This window comes from Uloborus diversus, chromosome 6 (genome assembly GCF_026930045.1).
Source record: "Uloborus diversus isolate 005 chromosome 6, Udiv.v.3.1, whole genome shotgun sequence".
NCBI classification, from domain to species: domain Eukaryota; kingdom Metazoa; phylum Arthropoda; class Arachnida; order Araneae; family Uloboridae; genus Uloborus; species Uloborus diversus.
In genome coordinates this window covers 3372441-3393132 of record NC_072736.1, presented here as the reverse complement: position 1 = coordinate 3393132, position 20692 = coordinate 3372441, and the positions used below count along the sequence as shown (strand labels likewise).

The following is a 20692-nucleotide window of genomic DNA, read 5'->3' as shown; positions in this document are numbered from 1 at the left end:
AACACATTATGAATTGAAAAAGTATGAAATACGTGTGTGCATATTAGTGTTTTGCAGGTTTAACTCAAAATTTTTGCAATTTAAGCAAGACTTTTAATGAGCTAAGTCCATGCTCAGTCGCTGTGGCAAATTTGGGATACCTGTGATTTGTCGTCGAGTACAGTTGTATAGATCTTCTGACACATTCAAATTTAAAATATTTAATGGCTTAGGTTTTTTTTTGTCTTGGTGATAATGCGTTACTTCGTCTTTTTACTGAAGATTTCAACAAAACTAGGTATTAAACAAGACAAAGACTTCCATCAAAAGAAAGATTAATGACCAAACAATTAAAATTATCCCATAAAACGTAAAATAGTCCACGATTTAAGAAAAAGAGTTGTTGAATAAAAAGTGAAAAGCTAGATTAAAATATTCTGCAAGCTGTAAAACATTTAAAAAAATCTTCATGAAAATGTTGAATAACCCATCAAATAAAGAAACTCTAATAGAATTTATTGTAAAGTTTTAAAATACTTGAAAACAATATAATTTAAAATATAATATTTTATTATCCAAGAATTATCCTCTGTTTTCTTTGCAACAGAGATGATACAAGAATTGCAATAAAATTTAAACGGCCCAATTCTTGCAAAACGAACATAGAATCTTAATGGTCAGGAAATAACTTGACTTAAAATTAGGCTTGTCATTATTGTTCCTTAAAAACATAAAACAGCATTGTTTCAATTGAAAATTTTCTGACTTGAAGTTCTCAATTCTAAAAATACATACAAAGTAATAATATCAATGCAAAAAGATGTGATATCTCATCAAAAACAACCCTGTTGTAAAAATTTCTCCGCCAAGAAAACCTTTTACTTTTCCGCACAAAAAAGGCCTTCATCCCAAAACCCCAAAACCCTCAGCCTTAAAAAGTTATGATATCTAGTTGGCACACCAAGTATCTCTGCCAAACTATCATCTTCCCTCTTCTCCTCTTTCATCACACCTACTTCCATTAGAACCTCCTCCCACCTTCAACTTTTCAGAAATATGAATAGATTCTTTAAATTGTTTACCTTGTTTGGCGGGAAGCTTTTTGCTCACAAGCAACTTCACTTTGAAAAGCTCCTTACCAAACAGGATGAACAATTTAAAGGATCTATCCATATTTCTGAGGAGTTGAAGGTGGGAGGAGGTTCTAATAGAAGTTGGTGTAATGAAAGAGGAGAAGAGGGAGGATGATAGCTTGGCGCGCCAACTAGATATAACTTTTTAAGGCTGAGGGTTTTTGGTTTTAGGATGAAGGCGTTTTTTGTGTGGAAAAGTTAAAGGTTTTCTTGGCGGGGAAATTTTTACAGCAGGGTTGTTTTTGATGAGATACAACTCACAGCTGTGAATATATTTTCACAATCTACTTTAAAATGATTACAGTGCGGAAAACAACTGTAACCAACAAGAAAAGAAAGTGACTTCCTTTTCGTCATATCGTAAGAAAGATTCCCTACCATAAAAGTGTCAATGGAGTTACTTTATTTTATCATAATAAATAGTTTACAATTGAAGTATTTTTAAAAAAAACTTAATCCTTTCATTAAGAAATAATTTTCAAATACTAAAACATGACTCTCAGATTTACTTTAAATGATTTAAGCACTACTATATGTGGTAATTGTGTGTTCCAATGTTATTTCATAAACAAAGGGAATTTGAACTGTAGAGCTATCATGAACTGTAGTATTTTTCTTTCAAAATCTAAACACATTTCTATAAACTGATGTTTAAATGCATATTATACCCAGTCTTTCCATTTTGCTGTTCATATTTAAAATAGGACAAAGTGGTACACTGGGAAGTCGATAATTTTTATGAATCTAAAGACAACATCAACTATCTTTTTGTCCAAAATTATAACATTAACAGATTGCATCACAATAAAAACAATTAAACATTTTCATTTATCCAATGCCAGTTTTAAGCCACTAGATTTCGAGAAGAGTATCTACAATTTTAAAGCGAAAAAGACAAGGGCGCCCATATGGGGGGGGGCAGCCCCCCCCCCCCCCCCTTTGAAATTAGAACTTGCCTTTGGTATCTTTTTCTTTGCAAAAATTTAAAAACATTTATTTTCCAGCCATTAATGAATAAGTTATTTAAAATGAAATATTTTAATGACTCTAATCTGTCCTAAAATCGGTTTTCATGGAGAAAATACCCTCCTAACCCATGGGGAAAAAATATCTGAGCCTCCCTTACAATTTTGCATATGGGCGCCCTTGAAAAAAGATTGGCGGGGCACAAAGACAGTCATGCCCAGTTAAAATGGAAAGTTTTAACTGTGGACCCTTTCTGCTGACCCAATGCACACCTTTCAAAATTAGAGAAAAGGAAACTTATGTGGGAGCGAATTCACTGTGGTCTTGAGATGGGGAGTGATTATTTGGCTATATGTTGGCTGTGTGGCTATATGTTGGTAAATATATTTTTTTGAAAAATATCCCAAATCACACCCATTTTTTTGTTATATTTCTTTAATCTATACTAATATAATAAAGAGAGAGAGCGGATTTTTGTGTGTTTATATCCTACAGAATAATATGATTTTGAGTATTGTTCTTACAGTTTCAGCAGCAGATCTGTTGGCTTATAAGACTTGTGTCCCCATAGTCCCTGTATATTTCCTTTTAAAATTTAAATGATTACAGTATCCGATGAAAGTTTCTTTTGCCATCACCATCAACAAATGTACGTCTATTAGATATGTAGTGCAACGGGACGATTATATTGGGGAGGGGGGGGGATGATTATTATATGTTGGTCTTTCTTGATCTGGAAATGAGGTAAATCAAATGAGGTTTCAAATCTCAAAAACAAAACAAAAAAATGTTGCTTACTATTAATTTTCAAAAATTAAAAAGTACCTTCATAATATTTATTTAAGACACATAGTTTTTTTTATATAATATAAATATACTAAAATGTTTGTCTAAAATTAATACATTAATTTTTTATAGATTTGCCATAATTATGTAGAAATTGTCGAATTTAGATTTTTCAGTTGTTTCATTGCTGCTACAATGATTTCAACATCTAGTAGTGTTTTATGTGAATCATTGTTGTCGATTCGGAAATCCCACGAATCAAAAGTGTCCAAGCCGCATTCTGATTCTACATCATCCACACCTGGAAAGAAATCATAAAATCATTTAATTTATAAAATAGCTTTTCAACATAAACTTGCCTTACAATAAACCACTTTACTGTGATAAGCTTGAATTGTTTCTTCATTATGTTGTATTTACGAATGGCACAGAACTGTAGGGGCAGAATTCTTTTCCCCACTCCAAAGCTTAAAAAAAAGGGTGGGGGGTAGAGTTTTATTTTTAAGTGAATATTTTTTATATGCTTTTATTATTTCTTATAAATTAACACTGTAATCAATAAAGCAAGGTGTTTACCAGTCTCTAGAAATCAATACAACAATCACAAAAATATTTTAAATCCAACTATACCTTTGTTTTTCTTTTTGCATAATTGAAGTTCGAACAAGGCAGAATATAGAGCTCTCTGCGGCAGCAAATTTTACTTTAAGCACTAAGCAGGGGTGCCCACCTAGGGAGGTAAAATTTTTAGGGGGTTGCTTTGAGGGGTATTTTTCTCATAGGGGGGGGGGAGCAACCCTGCTTCAAGACTAGTTGTTATATGGTTTACCTTGAAGATAAAAGTTGTATAATTGACACATGTTCAACAATTCAACTTGAAGAAAAAAAAATCTGTCAACATGTAGCAAAGAGCAATTTTATGAATCAAATTTTAAATTTGGACCTTTTTAATTTTAAAAAAAAATTAATAGGCCTTGATGTTGCAGATTTTTTTTTTTTTTTTTCAATTTAACATAACTGCTACATTTGGTACTTTTAACTGATTTCATTTATTTATCACAAACAATAAATAACCATAAAGTACATTATTTCCCCTTTTAATCGACATAATGGAAAACTAAATCATAATATGCGTTTGATCGACAAAAAATGAATTGATATTAATAGAAGTAATCAACTGATTAGAAATGTTCAGTTCAGAACCAAATAATTGCACCCAAAGAAAAGAGAATTATGTTCTTAGAACCAAATGATCATAAATTTACTAACAAACATAATTTGTTCAATGCTTAATGAGTTTTGATATAAATCATTAAATAGCAAGAGGAAGTAATATATGATTGGTGCATGGGTCATATCCAGAGCTGCCAAGTTTTTAACGGGGGGGGGGAGCGGAATGTTGCATTTTATAACAACTAGAGATGTACCGAGTACTCGGTAACTACTCGGTACTCGGCCAAATTCTGATCAGATACTCGGCCAATACCGAGTAGCTGCAAAAAATTGAATATTGTCCAAGACAGATACTAAAACTTATAAAAAAAAGAGCAAGCATTATATTCTGCAATCATTTACAATTAAAATTTATAAGTCAAATTTAAATTTTGAGAATAATGAAGTTTGTAATGCTTCAAAGGAATAAATTTTTATTTTAATGTCCCCAAAGTTAATAAAACTTATTTATTAAAAATTACACAAAAAAGGTAAGTATAGAAAATATGGAATTTTTATATTAAAAATGAATTTTTGCTACAAACAAAAATTAGTTATAAAAAATATAAAAAAACCTTTTGCTTAAAAAATATAAAGAAGTAAAACGTTAAAAGCACAGAGCAGGAACTCTGCAGACATGTGTTTCGGCGTTACAAGGAATTCCTTTTTCAATGTACAAAATGGGAGCTCGTAGATTTAAAGGCATCCGACAAAAATTAGATTTTTTTGTCCAATGTCTTTACATTTAGCTCACATGTTATGCACTGAAAAAGACGTTCCTTGTAACACCCCTCAAAGGCGGACACCTCTCTTATGCGGACAATTTTTAATTCCCCAGTTCCAATGCAAATAACATTATTAAACCCCTGTCCTGCGGACACCTATATATTGCGGACAAAAAAATTTGTCCTGTTAGTGTCCGCATTAGAGGGATTTTACTGTAAAAATAATTTTTTTGTAAAATTTTTGACACAAACAAAATTGTATATATAATGCGTAATTAAATTTCAGCAGAGTTTTAGTTTTAAAAACTATTATATGGACAAGGAGGTCTATCCTACTATTCCAATAAGTTCAAAATTCATCACATGTGTGTCGGTGGTTCTTCTTAAAACATAATTGGTACTTGGTAACTCGGCCGAGTAGTGAAAGGCCGAGTACTCGGTACTCGGCCAAAGTGCTACTCGATACGTCTCTAATAACAACTGTAACTGTCATAATAAATAAGTTGCGTTAGTAAATTCTATAAAATACCTCCCCCACCCCGCCTATTTTTAAAATAAGGGGGTAAATTTAAATGTAATAAATGATAAATTGAAGGTGGAGGGGGGAGGGCCGGGAACAATTATCGAGATTTTTTAAAAGTTGTTTTTAGTATTAGGTTATTTCTAAGTTCTGCGACAATTTTTAAATAATGTGTTTTCTACATGGTGTCAAGTTGGAGGTTTCAAAATGTTTGGCGGTTCCCCTACTGGCATCGTGATACTTTTATCTTTCACATGTGTCCATCCCTCAGCCTTTAGTTTAAATCAGAACCTTTCAATATTTTGTCATAGCAGATGCAGAACAATCGGGGTTCTTTTTTACATATATAAGAACAAAACCTGTATGAAACATAAACTAGTAGCGAAAAGAACTTATTAGTTTTAAAAAATAGTATGAATATATATTAGGGTGGTCCAAAAAAGGCCCTTTTTAAAAAATTCGTGATTTATATTGGTCCTACCCCCTCATTTGGTTCCATCCGAGTAAAAAATAATTATTGTGAAGTTTGAGCTCATAATTTTAACATTTAGAGGTAGCTCAACAGCCTCGAAGTTCCGTGTTTTACCGTTTTACGCCATAAATGCAGATAGAAATAAAATTGACGCTAGGAAAAGTAAATAATTTATGTAATTAAAATTGCCAGCATTTTGTAAGTTAAAAATAGTTCCATAATAATAATATTTCAACAGTTATGTATATGGCTTTCTTTAGTACACATTACAAACTCTGCTTTTTTACATCCAAGATAAGCTCGTCAATGTTCTGCGACAACTTACAACAAGAATTGGAATTGTTCTTCATTTCGTGTCATTCTTCCATTAAACTCTTTTATAAAGGCTATACCCCTTTCAGCATTATCATTAACCACTGAAATTCCTTGAATAATCCTTTTTGCTTTCTTAAAATCCTCCTGAAGCTCCCAGATTTCTAAATCTACGTGAATGAAGGTATCAGGTAAACACATGATTTGAAGAAATGAAATTGACCCCTTTGTCACAAGTTCATCAAATTTCATATCCATAAAATGTTTTAGAAAAATCTTAGGGCACTTCACCACATTATTTTTCCCGTTTACTTCATTCATCACCTTCACCATCTGTCTTTTAATACAGTGTGGCACATTATTGGCAAAAAGGGCTAATGCCACAAACTCTTCTGACAAATACCACAGGTGATCGGCAAATTTCTGTGTTGCAGTTTTGCTTATGTCTTCATCAATCTTTTTATACTTCAATAAAGATTTCATTAAAATCATTATACGGTGCATTTTGAGGCATAGAAGCAGTCATCCAAGCCTTTAAATACACACGTACAACAAATATGCATATTTTTTGCAATCCCTTTTCTTCTATTGACGTGATGGTAAATTGACAGCTAAACATCCATATTTTGAAACAATACAAAATTTTGGACATCCATCTAGCATGATGCATAGTTCCAGGTGCTACAAATTTGATACCATGTGGAGGAGATTTACCAAGAAATATTAAGCATAGTTCAAGACATTTTCGATAATCATCTCTCTCTTGTGTGTCATGTAGTAATCTTTCAGCAAATACCATTGTATCATCCTTTACATCTGTCACTTGTGCTAAAATGTCCTTATTGTTGATGCCTATGATGTATTTGTCTTTGTCTATGAATTCCAGTAGGCCTTTAATGGTTCAAAAGGAGGTACTTCTGGTTCGGAAGAAAAACCCAAACATTTATTTAACACCGCACCAATAATTAATCCCATAATGTGATGTCGACCTGGAAAATATAGTAACCTTTTCTTTAGTTTTTTGCTTTAGTAAAACACGGGTACCCTTGCTTTCCCCGGTATTGACACTCTTTGTGTCAAAGCACATTGCAGAAACTTTGTCAGTTAGACTCCAGTCCTACAAAGCTCACCTTCTTTATTTTTTTGTCATTGTACTTCTGTTTTTTGTTTTTTTTTTCAATAACTTCCATTGTTAATAAAGTTTTTCGAACTTGGGCTGACAGTTTTGGGGTCTTTGTATGGGTATTCTGGTCTTCTGCCAAAATTTTGTTATTTCTTCTATTGTATTTCTTGAAGATTCTCTTACGTTTTCTTTAATTCAATATGGTTATGAGGAAACCTACCCAATGCCATACGAATTGAAGGTAGTTTACTACCTGTCGGCTCACTTATGGTTGAACTAAGAAGATAAACCTCTGATTTTGATCTAATTGATGTATTTGCCATGCTCAGTTATTTTAAAGTAAAGAGACATATGCATTTCAAAAATAAGTGCAAACTGCCATTCCAACAGTGGTGAAATCAAAACCAAAACAATTAAGAATACATGCATAAGCAACAACAAGTTGAAAATTTTTTCGATCACGACTGTTAAAGGAATAGATTTTATATATTTACTTGTATTTACAAAAGTATTTTTATGATGGCTATTGTTAAGTCTCTATATAAAATAGCAATTTTATAAAGCAATTGTTTTCTCGTTAATAAAAATAGCAATTGTATTTTATCTTAGTGAGGTCAATGGTCGTGTGTCGTACGCGTTCTATTCAGCAATGCAGGGTTCATACTCTATTTGGATGAAAAAATTCCATGACCTTTCCAAGACTTTTTCATGACTTCAATGAAAATTTTCATGACCTCATTACTCGAAAAGAATAACACTATTTAATCTCAAACTTGATAATTTTTGGAAATGAGCATTAGCAAAACATCTACATGAATGCTACAGCCTCATTGAAGCACTTACTCGTAATGGGAAAAATATAAGTGTACACCTAAAAAACCAAACTATTCTTATTTGACTTTATCATATAAATATAAGTAAAGTAAAAATGTAGTGAAACGAATAGGATGATGCTTAAATGTCAGATATTTTATTTATAAACAGGCAGAATGATATTGAATGGGACAAAGGTTGAAAGAGTCATCACTAAGTTGCAATAAATTTGCTTCAAAAGTTGTCTTTTAGAGTCAACAGTGCATTTAATCATCCACGTTACTTGACAGTATTTTGATTCTTTAAAGTAAAGACACATAGTTTAGTTTTTTATGTTTCTAAATCAGATCTGTTTTGAAAAAACCATTTAGTAATGAATCAATCTTCTGATTCAACAGTATACTTCAGAAATTCCAGAACATGTTTGATTCCTGACATTGAACGTAGCAGTGGGTCACATGGATTAGTTTTGCGAGCTGTATGTTGGGCACTACTGTTTTAGAGTATTAGAATTCCTCTTTTTCTGTATTCTATAGCCTGACTAAAAACCTTGATTTTCCAAAACATTCAACAAATGAAGATAAACTTTGATAAGTTTAATAATAAAGTTCTTAAGAGTGATGGAATCGAACTCGGATGCAATTGAATTGCTTTTTTTTTTGAGTGGGTGTGGCAAAACTAAGAACATGAAATTTCGCTACTACAGAATATGAAACAAAAGAAGTGTAGAAAATAACAGTAAATTCAAAATAAATGATGTCCAAGCAGTAAAATCACATCGCAAAAAAAGACAAGCGGCTGCGACAGAAGTGGATGCAATGAGATTTCAAAATTCAGATTTGATTTTGGGATTGTTCAATTTTCCACTTTTAATAGCTTTTATGTGCTATACTGTTAAATCACTCAAGATTTCTAATGCTCCTTTAGTTACTGTTACTTTCTCTTTGTTCAGGACATTTTTCCATGACTTGAAATCAATTTCCATGACTTTCAATGAAAATTTCAATTTTCCATGACTTTTCCAGGTCTGAAATTTGCTTATTTTTTTCCCATGACTTTCCAGGATTTCCATGACCCGTACGAACCCTGGCAATGATAAAAACTTTATCTGCGTTGAGCTACCTCTAAATATTATCGAAATGTTTTCAAATTTTGTCTGATTTATTTTTTAATACATTGGAACAAAATGGGAGGGTAGGACTCAAAAAATTTTCACCTTCGAAATTTTGGACCACCCTAATATATATATGCATAATTTATTGCCTATGTCACTCAGTAAGAATGCACTTTTCGCGTAGTGAAGGAATTTTTCAAATAGGTGCAGTGGTTCCGAAGATTACCTCAAACATATAAACACATACCACAAACATATATAGCTGCTCTCTCTCTTTATAATAGTACTAGCTGCGTGCCCGGCGTTGCACGGGCTACCTAAAAAATGTAAGAGCAGTCCAGTTGATGCTTTTGTAGTACACTGACACTAGTTTCTAACGCGTTAAGGAATAAATAAATGCGCGTAAAGCAAGGTTTAACTAAGGTTAGGTAACTAAAAATAAACTGCATGTAAATCACTCATTTACTTTACGACGTGCACGGTCCTCCTCGAAAATGAAAGTTATGTCATGTGACGCGTATTTAACAATCAGGCTTGAACAAAAAAAAAAAAAAAAAAACAGCAAAATTTTGCTGCAGATTACGGCAAAATAATCGAAAAGTAAACAACTTAAACACCCTGATTACAGGAAAAGCCTCAAAACAAAAACAAGAATTTTACCTGTTCATATTCGAGAAAAAGAAATGGCAACAGATCTTTCATCTCAATGATTTTCTTCACGCTGTAAATTTTAATAAAAGCGTTCATCCGGAAAGTTGAGTTGAAGCACTGAATAATAATTTGAACGGAGGAAAGCCTTCGAAAAATATGGATTTTATTTTGAAATCTAAGAGTCATAATTAATCATTTTTAATTGATATATCCGCTAATTATTATCGGAGGATTATGTTAAATAGCCAAACATGAAGACGGGAAGATGACGAATCCATCGGTACCTGGTTCGATGGTCAGTTCACTGTCGTTCGGGAGAAGAAGCTTGGACATAGATAGATAGATACTCAGATTTTATATGTATAAGATAGATTATAACGTATTTATAAATCTTAAAATATTATTGAATAGATTCATCTATTATATGAAATGCATGATGTTTATAAATAAAATAATTAATATCCACAAATTTTTGAACATTTTTTAAAAATTTAAAAAATCTGGTTTAAATTTAAAAAATTCGACTTTTTTGATTTTTTTAAAAACATCAAAAAAATCTCGAGCCCTGACTGTAAGATATCTGTATGTCGATTTTGTGAATAGAAAATTAGAAAGATTAGCTCGTGCAAAAAATGCTGCGCAGACAAATAACCTTGTAAGTACAATTATTTGTTGTTTTCACTTTTAGTAAAAAAAAAAAGAAAACCATTCATCTACTTAAATATTTGGGTTTAAAACTATTTTCTGCAAAATTTGATAAATTATTCACTTAATTTGTTGTAGATTTCTAAAATGTTCTTAATGAAACCAAAACAACGCTAGATATTTCAATGTCACTTAAAAAAATTTTTTTTAAATATTTCATTATATAGATTTAAAACTTCTCTATCCTCAAAAAAAATAGTAATTATTATAAATTAGTTTATTTTAACTTCATTTTTGAAAATGTATGAAATTATGTAGGAAACTACACCGATTTCATTAGTGGGGGTGAAAATGACCCCGCCATATTTCTAGGGGTATACAAAATTGCCATAATTCTAGTGTTAATATTAAATAATATTTTACCTTCAGTAAAATTCCATCCTCTCTTCTTTCTTATTTCTTCCAAAGCATTTATCCTGATGGTCATCGTTGCTTCCGGAAAATGCTTGCAAAAGAAATCTATGTCTGATTTCCTCCTGGCATCACTCACAACCCAAATGCCTTTGGACCTTGCCTCAGCTTGTACAATGGCATGTCTACAAAAGTAGGCAGGATCTTTGTTTCTGATTTCTTCTCCCCACTGTATCATTTTGGCACGATGAAGCTCTTTGTAATCAGATGAATCAAGCAGCTTTTCATAATCTAAATTATTTTCCTTAAAAATAAATAAATGTTATTTCCTAGTATACCAATGATGGGCATAATAAGTTACATATATTTATGTAATGTTTAAGCATTACAAAATTGAAAATAAATGGAAAACAGGTTTTAATTAGAATCCTGTAATATCATGTTTGTCATCCACGGGACAACAAAATCATGGTATGTATTCGAAAATGCAAGAGAACTGAGGTCGTTACAATAAGATTAATTGAAAGGCTTACAAGAAATTTAGTTTATTCCTAGATGAACATGACTTTTTTAAATAAAAACAACAAAAGAAAATTAACTTACAATTTTTTTTAACCGAAAATATAATTATTTCAAAATATTTTGATTGTGACAAACAGTAAGTTACTGCCCTTAACTGGGACTAAGGCAGAACATATCAACTCTGTTGATATCTGTCGTATATCAACAGCCGCGTTACGACATCGAGACACAGGCACTAACTTACTGCTTAATACGCCAGCTTTGCCTTCAATTGATAAGTTGAAAATCACCATTGCTGCGGATCAAGTTTTCAGTTTTTTCTAGGTTAAAGTGAGGTGGCCCATAGTTGTACCCTATAAGGGTAAAACTATGGGCCATGGGGGAAAAATTCCCCTTCCTCTTCTTTCCAACTTAGATTTTTTTTAAAAATTTCATTCCAAAAACGAGATGTATAGCTACCATTGCTAAAGTCCTCAAATTTCTAAATTAAAGATGTACACGGAATTTTCATTGAAAACATCAAAAAGTGGCCCATAGTTGTACTATTTTGCAGTATTTTTTGTTTAGCATATTAGTGATATAATTATAACAAAAATTAAATTCATTTTGCCAGAATTTGAATAAAATATTAACTTTAGGAATTTTAATAATGAAACTGTTGAGATTCCAAGGCAAAAATTATGCGTTACAGAGAAAGAGCATTCTAAATTAAATAAGAGATGACAGCAAGTCACCTTACAATTATACAGAACATTATCTCCAAGTGCTTACTTACTAAAGCATATCTTTCCTTTAATGGGCCAGATAGCCGAATAATTGTACAATCTTTAGTCCCAAATCTGAAAGAAATGGGCATGAGTTGATGTGAAAGAAATAATTACTCAATGAAATTAGATGCAAATTATGTTATTTTGCAAACATCTGATTGAAAATACCTTTGAAACAATAAACTGGCAATGTAGTCTTTGCCAGCCTTACGTTTACCACTTAATAGTATGATTGCCTTGGGATTCCCTAAAGAATTTTCGCTTTCAGGACACATGTTAACTCAGAAGTATTGCTTTGATTTCATTCTATAAACTGATGGAGAGTTTCGATGAACATAATTTAATCAAAATACTAGTAAAAAATAAATGTAAATGTTGAAAATTAAGTGGCAATTGAATTTGATTTTAGGAACCGTCAAATTCTAAACTAAAGTAAAAGAGGCTGAAATAATATTTTACTTCAGCTTCCCGATACGTCGACAATTTACCATTTAATGCGGTCTGCGGTCACATGTAATCAAATTGGTTGCTAAGGGCGAAATAGCCTCCAACTTTTTGCAAGTTATAACGAAGAAAAACTACTTTCAAGAAAAAAAATCTCAAAATGGTATCAAAACTGTCCAAATCAGGAAAATTCATTGATAAATGTAACATCTTGTACTCTAAATGCGCTATTTTTATTCTAAAGTTATTTTTTTGATTTCAGTAATTCGTTTCAATCCTTAACTGTTTACCGCAGAAACAATCACGGGTTGACTTCGCACGTAAACAATTGTAGTGAAAACTCCGTTCTTTTTCCAATCTTAAATTTGTCAAAAGGCATTATATTTGAATATCTTAAGTTAATTCTCTTCTTGAATATTACTCGCCATGGTTTCCTTCCGTTTTTGTGGCCCAAAACTGTCTGTATGTTGCTCTATATTGAGCGTTTGGGGTATAATAATGTTGGTGTTATTAGGAATATTTCTGGGAACATACAGTGTAGCTTTCGCTGAAGATCTAAATTTGGATAAGTTATTGGAAAGCGAAGAGGGTGATTTTGTTACACAGGTGAAAAGAGTGTACAGCCAAGCATCGTACAACTGCCTCATAGCTGCTTGTTTATATGTTTTAACTCTATGTGTTTCAGTTTGGCAGTATTATTTGAATCGACGAGCTAGTTCAACAACTTAAACTTTCCTGACCCAGATTGTTTGTAAGTATGTTATTTTTTATGTTAAAAATGTCATTTACTTCTCCAAAGTTCTGCTTTAACATCACGTTGACCTAATTCATGCACATCAGATTAGGAACAATATTTTCCCTTTTCTTTTAAAGATTACTATTTCTATTAAAAAATCCTGCAGCAAGTTCCTGCAACAATTTGAAAATTTTGTTCTTTTTCCATGTTATATATGGTTTGCAGTTTCTTACTTACTGATAAAGTTCAAATATGTGTTAATAGGCTTATTTTTTAAGTTTTCCTAGGCTAAATGGATTGTTAAATACTGTTTAAGGCTTTCACGGCCGGCGTCAATATGGGGAGATAACATTTCCGAGCTTATTGACCGTGGTCTAATTGGAGTAGAAATTCCAGACGTTTCGGCTTGCTTATTCCACCAGCGGCTTGAGAATGCCTTCCAATCAGGACCAGCAGCCCTGCAGCAGTTTGATTAAATATTGCTGCCACCGGAGCCAGGAATCAGTCTCACCAAACTCAAACCATTGATGATGGCTGCAGCAAAGCAAGCCAAAACGTCTGGAATTTCAGTTCCAATTAGACCATGGTCAATAAGCCCGGAAATGTTATCTCCCCATAAATGGATTATTGATTAGCATTTTCTGCTGTTGGTTTTGGTTGGTTTCATAGTTTCAATTCGTAACGTTAAACATCAAGGGCCACATAGATCAGCTTTCTGGGCCATAGGTTGGGCATCACTGCATTAATTCATAACAGTATGAAATGAAAATGAACGAGTCAGCAATATTATGTGCTAAACCCCAAACAGTCTTAAAACAGGCCAGTTTGTCAAACTCGTTCATTTTAGAACCATCAGTACACCAGAGAGAGAGTTTTATTATTTTATCGAACATCTCTCCAGTCACTTCGAGGAGGAAAGATTAATCGATAAGGCTAATAGAGGTCACATGCAGCGGCGGCACTAGTCGGCAGCGGCTGCCGATGGCCTCCCGCAGATAGGGCCTCACAAAACTCCCAGAAGTTTTAAGAAACTTCCATACTTTCAATTGAAGCTCTTATTAAAAACAATAGACACAAAAGTAATCAAAATAGTGTGTAAAGGGGAAACTGCACAAAGCCAGCCTTAGCAAATGTGGGGCCCGATTGGAGAATTCTGTGGGGGGCCTTTTGCAAAATGATTGTATAACTGAGCAGTGCCTGATCGTCGATTTTTCCAACGTGGGCAAAGATTTGAAACTGTTGCAATTTTCTGTCTTTCTTCAAGTTTCAACATCACGTTTCATTTATTTTATTTTTTAACCCCCGACACATAAAGGAAGGGGGTTATAAATTTGACATATCTGTGTCTGTCTGTGGCACTCTAGCGCCTAAACGGATGGACCGAATGGAAAAAAAAATTTGTTCAAAAGGAGAGGTGATTGAGAGTGTTCTTAGCTAGGTTGCATCTTTGGATAACATTAATTAATGAATATATTAATTAAAAACCGCTGTAAGGTTTTTGTGATTTTTGTAGTGAAAGCATATTTAAAAATTTTTAAATTTAGTCCCAAAATAAAGAGTTTATTTCTGCATCTGATAGAATATATGTCCATGTTATATAGAATTCAAATTATGTTTTTAAAGCAGATTTTAAATAAAGGCTAAACCTTTATTCAAGCGATTGGTAACCGAATTCATTGTTGGCGGAGAAGGAAATTAAAAGCAATGATTTGAAATATTTATCTGTTGCCAGTTTCTATTTGTTAACAAATAAAATACTTGTAATTGATTATTAATAGTATAAGGCTTTTAAAAGGATTTTCAATTTCCCCTCTTGATTCTATTGAAAAATATTCAATAGTTACAGCTTATTGATTAGCTAGCTCTACTCTCCCCACCCCCATCCTATTTCTTTTCTTTTTTTTTCTTGTTTCGTAGTTCATCTAAAAATAAGAAAATATTCAAAATGCTGTTCCTCCAAACTCTCCCCCCCCCCCCCCCCCCCCCCAGTTTCCAGATCTTCGTTTCTGCGATATTTCCTGCTGAGAGCCCCCAAATACTCAACAAAATTGAAAATCGCTTAAAATAGCATTTTTTGGAACTTTTATTTCAAAAATTACTGAGCCTAATATTGAAAAATATGGCCTTACAATCGCATTTTTAAGGCTTGAATTTCAGAAAATATTCGAGCAAGGGTCCCCATACGGCCTTTCTTTTATATCATAAACGGAACTGATGTGATATACCCCACCCTTGGCGACTTTTTCCTGTTGGCGCCAAGAAAGCCTCGCCAAGAAAACGATGTATGACGACATATGTCATACATCGTTCTTAGCGATGCTTTTTTAGCGCCAACTGGAAAAAATCAGATAAAAAAACATGATCAAAGCACTTCAGAACACTATATATATAAAAACAACATAAAAGCACAACAAAAAACATCACGAATATATGCTTCAAAAATGTACAGGGCCGGGGTTTTTTGTAAACATATTAAAATACAATGAAATAAATTATTGTATTAATTACAAGTCGAAATTAATGCATTAATTTTTTTTCCATCATTTCTCCGGGATAGGAGCCCTCGGTCTCATAGTACTTTCGTAATGAGACCTCGGCTCGCCGGCCCTGCCTCGGTCTCATTACGAAAGTACTATGAGGCCTCTGGCTCGCCAGGACCTCGCTCCGCTCGGTCCATTATCCCTCCGACTGTTAATATACATTACAATCGGAGTATGGTCACAGTTATGTATATTTTCATGGAGACACCCAAGGGTTGCTCCTTCCGTTCAGTGTACAATAATGACACAGTTTTAAGTGTGAAATATGCACCATTATTGTGCAGATTTATTAATAAAATTCAGCATTTTTAAGAGTACAACCGAAAGAACTTTCAATTGTTAACATAAAATTCAGTACCTAAAGGAGGCACATTAATAGAATGTCTAAATAATTCGTGGCATCGATAAGAATTAACTTTTAGAACAAAATAACCGTACTATTTCTGTAAAATTAATTTACATACAGTAAAAATAAAGTTAAAAACTACAAGAACCTCTCAAGGATTTGTAAAAACAAAGAATTTTGGAAGTGAGAGGTTTTTTTTGAATTCTAAAATAAAGAACTTACCTTTTTATATGGTATAAATATTCACACTCAGTCTAAAACAATACATCATATGACAATGGCATGTTACAGATACACACCACGTTGGAGTTAGACCTCAAGGTTCAGAAAATTTTCAAGTGGCCAATGGCCACTAGGCCCAAAAAGCTTGATGGCCACCAGTTTTACCGGGTTTCGAAAACAGCGCTGTAGTACAAGAATGGGGGTGGGGAAGAGGGGATTTCAATTTGTATTTTTTGAAACAAATATTATGAAAGTGATGGTAAAGGAATGCTAACAAGAAATATAACTTATATTAATCATGGAAATATAAGAGGCATAGGGTGAAGGTTGGGAGGTCCTGAAGCAAATGGTTCATTCCACCCATTTAAAGTTTCATAAGAAAAAAAAATCATTAAGCCAAAAATAAAGTAGTGTACACAGTACCATGGTCCCACAGTGAAAAAAAAAATTTTGGCATAAAAATATTTAACTATAAACCTCCTCCAGTAATATACAATTTGGCATTTACCAAGAATATCTTCCAAAAAAAAAATCATTCTTTTTGCATTATTTGAACTAAGAGTATGACCAAACATGGCGACTACGTTCCATACGCAGCGTCGCCATGTTAGGATGACTATGAAGGGAAAACAATCAACGGACTGGCTATTTGGCTTATATTTTAATCTGATGCGATTGAAGATTAAAAAATTACAACTGTTATTCGAATAAATAGAAACTAGCCCCCGTTGTTGAAACGATTTTCAATGGAACGTATTCCTAATCGATCGGGAGTATTACCGTCCACATCACAGCAGAAATATAAGATATAGTTTATAGAAATATATATTTTTTTCTTTCTTTTCTTAATGATGTTGGATTTATAATGAAATACAGGATTTATCGGAAAACATGGAACTTTGACTATGGCAAAGGAATGATAAAACGGGGTGCGGGGGGGGGGGGGGGCTTTGTACAGTCAAAAACATGTTGCCTAAGTTTTAAATTAATTTTTTTTCCTATTTTGACGATTTTCAGAATAAAGGCTGTTTGAGTTAATTGGGAATCAAATAGGATCGGAACGACCTTCGAGGATTTATGTAAAAAAACATAACATAATGGTGTTTTTTTAAAGAGCCAAAATTTGCATAATATTTTCATATTTTCAGAACAAGATTTTAAGCAAAACATAAAACTGTTTTAGAAAAAGAATTTGAAAAAAGTACAGGGTTCATACACTTTTGGTTAAAAAAAAATTCCCTTACTTTTCCAGGTTATTTTTTTAGAAAATTCCAGGTTACTCTCTTCCCTCAAAATTAAATTTAAGTAACAATATTTCAAAATAGTCAAAATTGTTCAAAGTAGCATAAAAACTGAAACTTTTCCACTTGTAAAAAAAAAAAAAAACTTGGATTCTTAAAAAAAAAATTCTGTCACAAGTTAAAAAAAAAAAAAACATTTTGTTAAAAATTATTTTCATTTGTTTACTATTTGTTAAAAACAATGTACTTTCAACTTATTTTAACGTTTCTTTGATGCCATATGTCATGCATATTAGCGTTTTGCTGTAATCAGCAGCAATCTTTCTCCGCTTTTGGTTTACGATTCTTTTTATTTTCCTATTAGTATGTAACACAAAACATATTGAGCAAAGTACAAAGCTATTTTTCAGTATGAATATGATTAACTTGTTGCATCGATGTGCATACCATATAATGCATTCTAACAAAAGTCAACATCCGTCGATCATGAGCCAATGCCAATAATCATTTTTTTTTTCCTTTTGCATATAAAGGATGCTTGCATTAAAATTAAAAATTTTCTTTTTTGCACATTTACTTTCAATAGACATTGCTTTCAATAGACATTAAATTAAACATCTAATTATGTTTTTGTAAATTTTTCTCTACTTCCATCTCGCAAACGACCAAATATGGCGACTAAGTAACAAATTTAAGATAGTGAGTAGATTTTTGAATTAGTAGCATAAAAGTAGTTATAAATAATAATTTATCCTTCAAAAAGTACAATTATAAGACAAAATAGTCAGTTTTAAGTCAGCACATAAGCGTCTAAATCAATTAGAATAAAAAAAAAGTTCTGGAGATAAAATTTCGCATTTTTCCAGAAAATAATTACGAATTACCCGGAAAAAAGGGCACATTTTGCGTTGTTATCAATAGTTTGCATTGCAATAAATATCCAATGCCATTTTCGGAAACGTAGGCACTTAAAAAGTTTTGTGTACTGCCATCTTTGAAATGACCAAATATGGCGGCTACGACAAAAATTAAGAAATAATTTGTAGCATGAAAACAATTTAAAAAAATTAAATCTTCATGAAATTACACTTCAGTTGAAAAGTTTTTAGCACATTTGCGTCCAAGGTAATGAGGATAAGATTAAGTTTTAAGAACAAAAATTTTCATTTCTCAAGAAAATTACATATTTAAAATAAAATAAAATAAAAAAAACAAGTTGCAGCACATTTTGCGTTGTTTTCATTAGTTTACAGTTAAAGAAAACATCCAATTCTGCTTTGTTTTTGGAATCTTAGGCATTTAAGCATCGTGTCTACTTCCATCTTATGAATGACCAAACATGGCGACTACGTTTCATTCGTAGCTGAAAAGACTTTTCGATTAAAAAACGATTTTCTCAATTGACCCTACCATCCGCAGGCCTGTGCTTTAGAAGAAGGAAAATGTTCTTCTCCCGTTAAATTTGTGCATAATTCCTGTTCACCCTAGGAAATTTTTTCTTTGGAACTATTAAGGGGCAAAAATGGCGTCCGCAGAAGTTTTTTTTTTTTGGTTCGCCTTTTTTATTTTATTGCCAGCGTCATTTTGCCTCAAAACTTTTTACATTTTTTTTTCCAGGAAACATCGATAAAAACGAAGATTAGAACTCAAGGTACAAAATTTCCTGGAAAAAAAATTTTTTGAGGCAAAATTTGAAATTTTCCTGACTTTTCCCAGGCGATTCCAGGTTTTCCTGGAGCGTACGAACCCTGTAATTTAATAACCATACTTTCCTGTGTATTATCGGCGGGCGGCCTATAATCTGCAGGTTCTAAAATGGGCCTGAAGGAAAAAAAAAAGCTTTGTATAATCCCAGGTGTATAATACGATGTAAAAAAATAAAGTTTGAATTTAATATACAATTTGAGCAACTAAACTAAAAACGTGAAAAGGTAATTACTTTGAAGGCATAATCAAAATTTATCTAAAATATAATGATGTCTTCCTGAAATCATGATTATAGTACGCTAATTACTTGAAAAACAGAGTCAAGACAAAGGAGCAAACGCTCTGATCTTGTGCAAATGGCTTCCTAATTCACTGTATTTTTGCTTATTTTACATTGCCTGAATCGCGTAAGAGAAACATTCAAGCAACGTAAAATAACCAACATTCAGGCAGGCAGTGAGAAAGGACATGCAAGCTTTGTAAAATAAACAACATTCAGTCGGAGTACGGTCTCTATCGGTGAATCCTTATTGTACTGATGCATCTGTGGTGTAGAATTCTTTTCTTGGGATCTAAAATAAAAATAACCCCCCAAAAAAGTTGGCGACTGTAGAGATTTTTTGGGGTCGCCAATTTTGAAAACTGAGTCGCCACGTGGCGACCGTAAATCTTGACCTTTAGTTGGAGTTAACTTTTAATTAACCTTCAAGTTTGAAGAAACTGGCATTTTCTAATGTTTTTACTTCAAAACACAACTACTGAATGTAAACTAACACAAAATAAGCATTCCTGTAAGGTATATTGCACGAAACAACACCACGTATCTCTCCTGCGTGAAACCCAAACAACCCAAGTAAACAAGTTTGAACAGATCTGTAAGATTGCCTTCGGGTTGCTAAACACAGGTTAGTTTGGTCAGGGATGCCATGCATAAAAAATTATCGCCTCATTGGCGAGAAAAATATTTTAATTTTGTGCAAAAAATCGAATGTCGCCAAATGGGGGGGGGGGGGGTATATCACATCTGTACCTCATAAACCATTAGGTTTTTTAACCTACACTAACAAAAAGTTTTGGGATGGCTCCTGAATATAAAATATTGCTGAAGTTTTGAGAACCATAATTTTCAAAAAAAAAAAATCCCGACAAGAGCACCAGAATCTCCTTCCTGTTAAATCTTCAAAGTTTGTCTAAAATTCTGTTTTTGAAACTTCAATTTCATAAACTTGCAATGGGGAGAATGAATTGATTTAGACCTATTAAAAAAAAAAGGATCAATCAGACAGGGGTCGAAGTAGTCCTATA

General features: G+C 32.6%; 1 protein-coding gene across 1 annotated transcript; it reads right to left on the bottom strand.

Annotated features, from left to right (window-relative positions):
• Nucleotides 1–1343: 1343 nt before the first annotated feature.
• On the bottom strand, nt 1344–12662 carry LOC129223982 (phosphomevalonate kinase-like). The gene is made up of 4 exons (XM_054858372.1): nt 12320–12662; nt 12160–12223; nt 10875–11166; nt 1344–3165 (listed from the first exon to the last, which is right to left on the bottom strand). Exons 1-4 carry the CDS (start codon nt 12424–12426, stop codon nt 3008–3010), a joined length of 621 nt encoding a protein of 206 aa, XP_054714347.1. The 5' UTR covers nt 12427–12662; the 3' UTR covers nt 1344–3007.
• Between the last annotated feature and the right edge of the window lie 8030 nt (nt 12663–20692).

What these genes read in the sequence shown, in the direction of transcription:
- LOC129223982 (XM_054858372.1), bottom strand. Translation starts at nt 12,426, where the DNA reads ATGTGTCCTGAAAGCGAAAATTCTTTAGGGAATCCCAAGGCAATCATA. An exon ending in TAAAGGAAAGATATGCTTTA is followed by an intron (nt 11,167 to 12,159) that starts GTAAGTAAGCAC and finishes TTTATTTTTAAG; the next exon opens with GAAAATAATTTAGATTATGA. An exon ending in AGGATGGAATTTTACTGAAG is followed by an intron (nt 3,166 to 10,874) that starts GTAAAATATTAT and finishes ATTTCTTTCCAG; the next exon opens with GTGTGGATGATGTAGAATCA.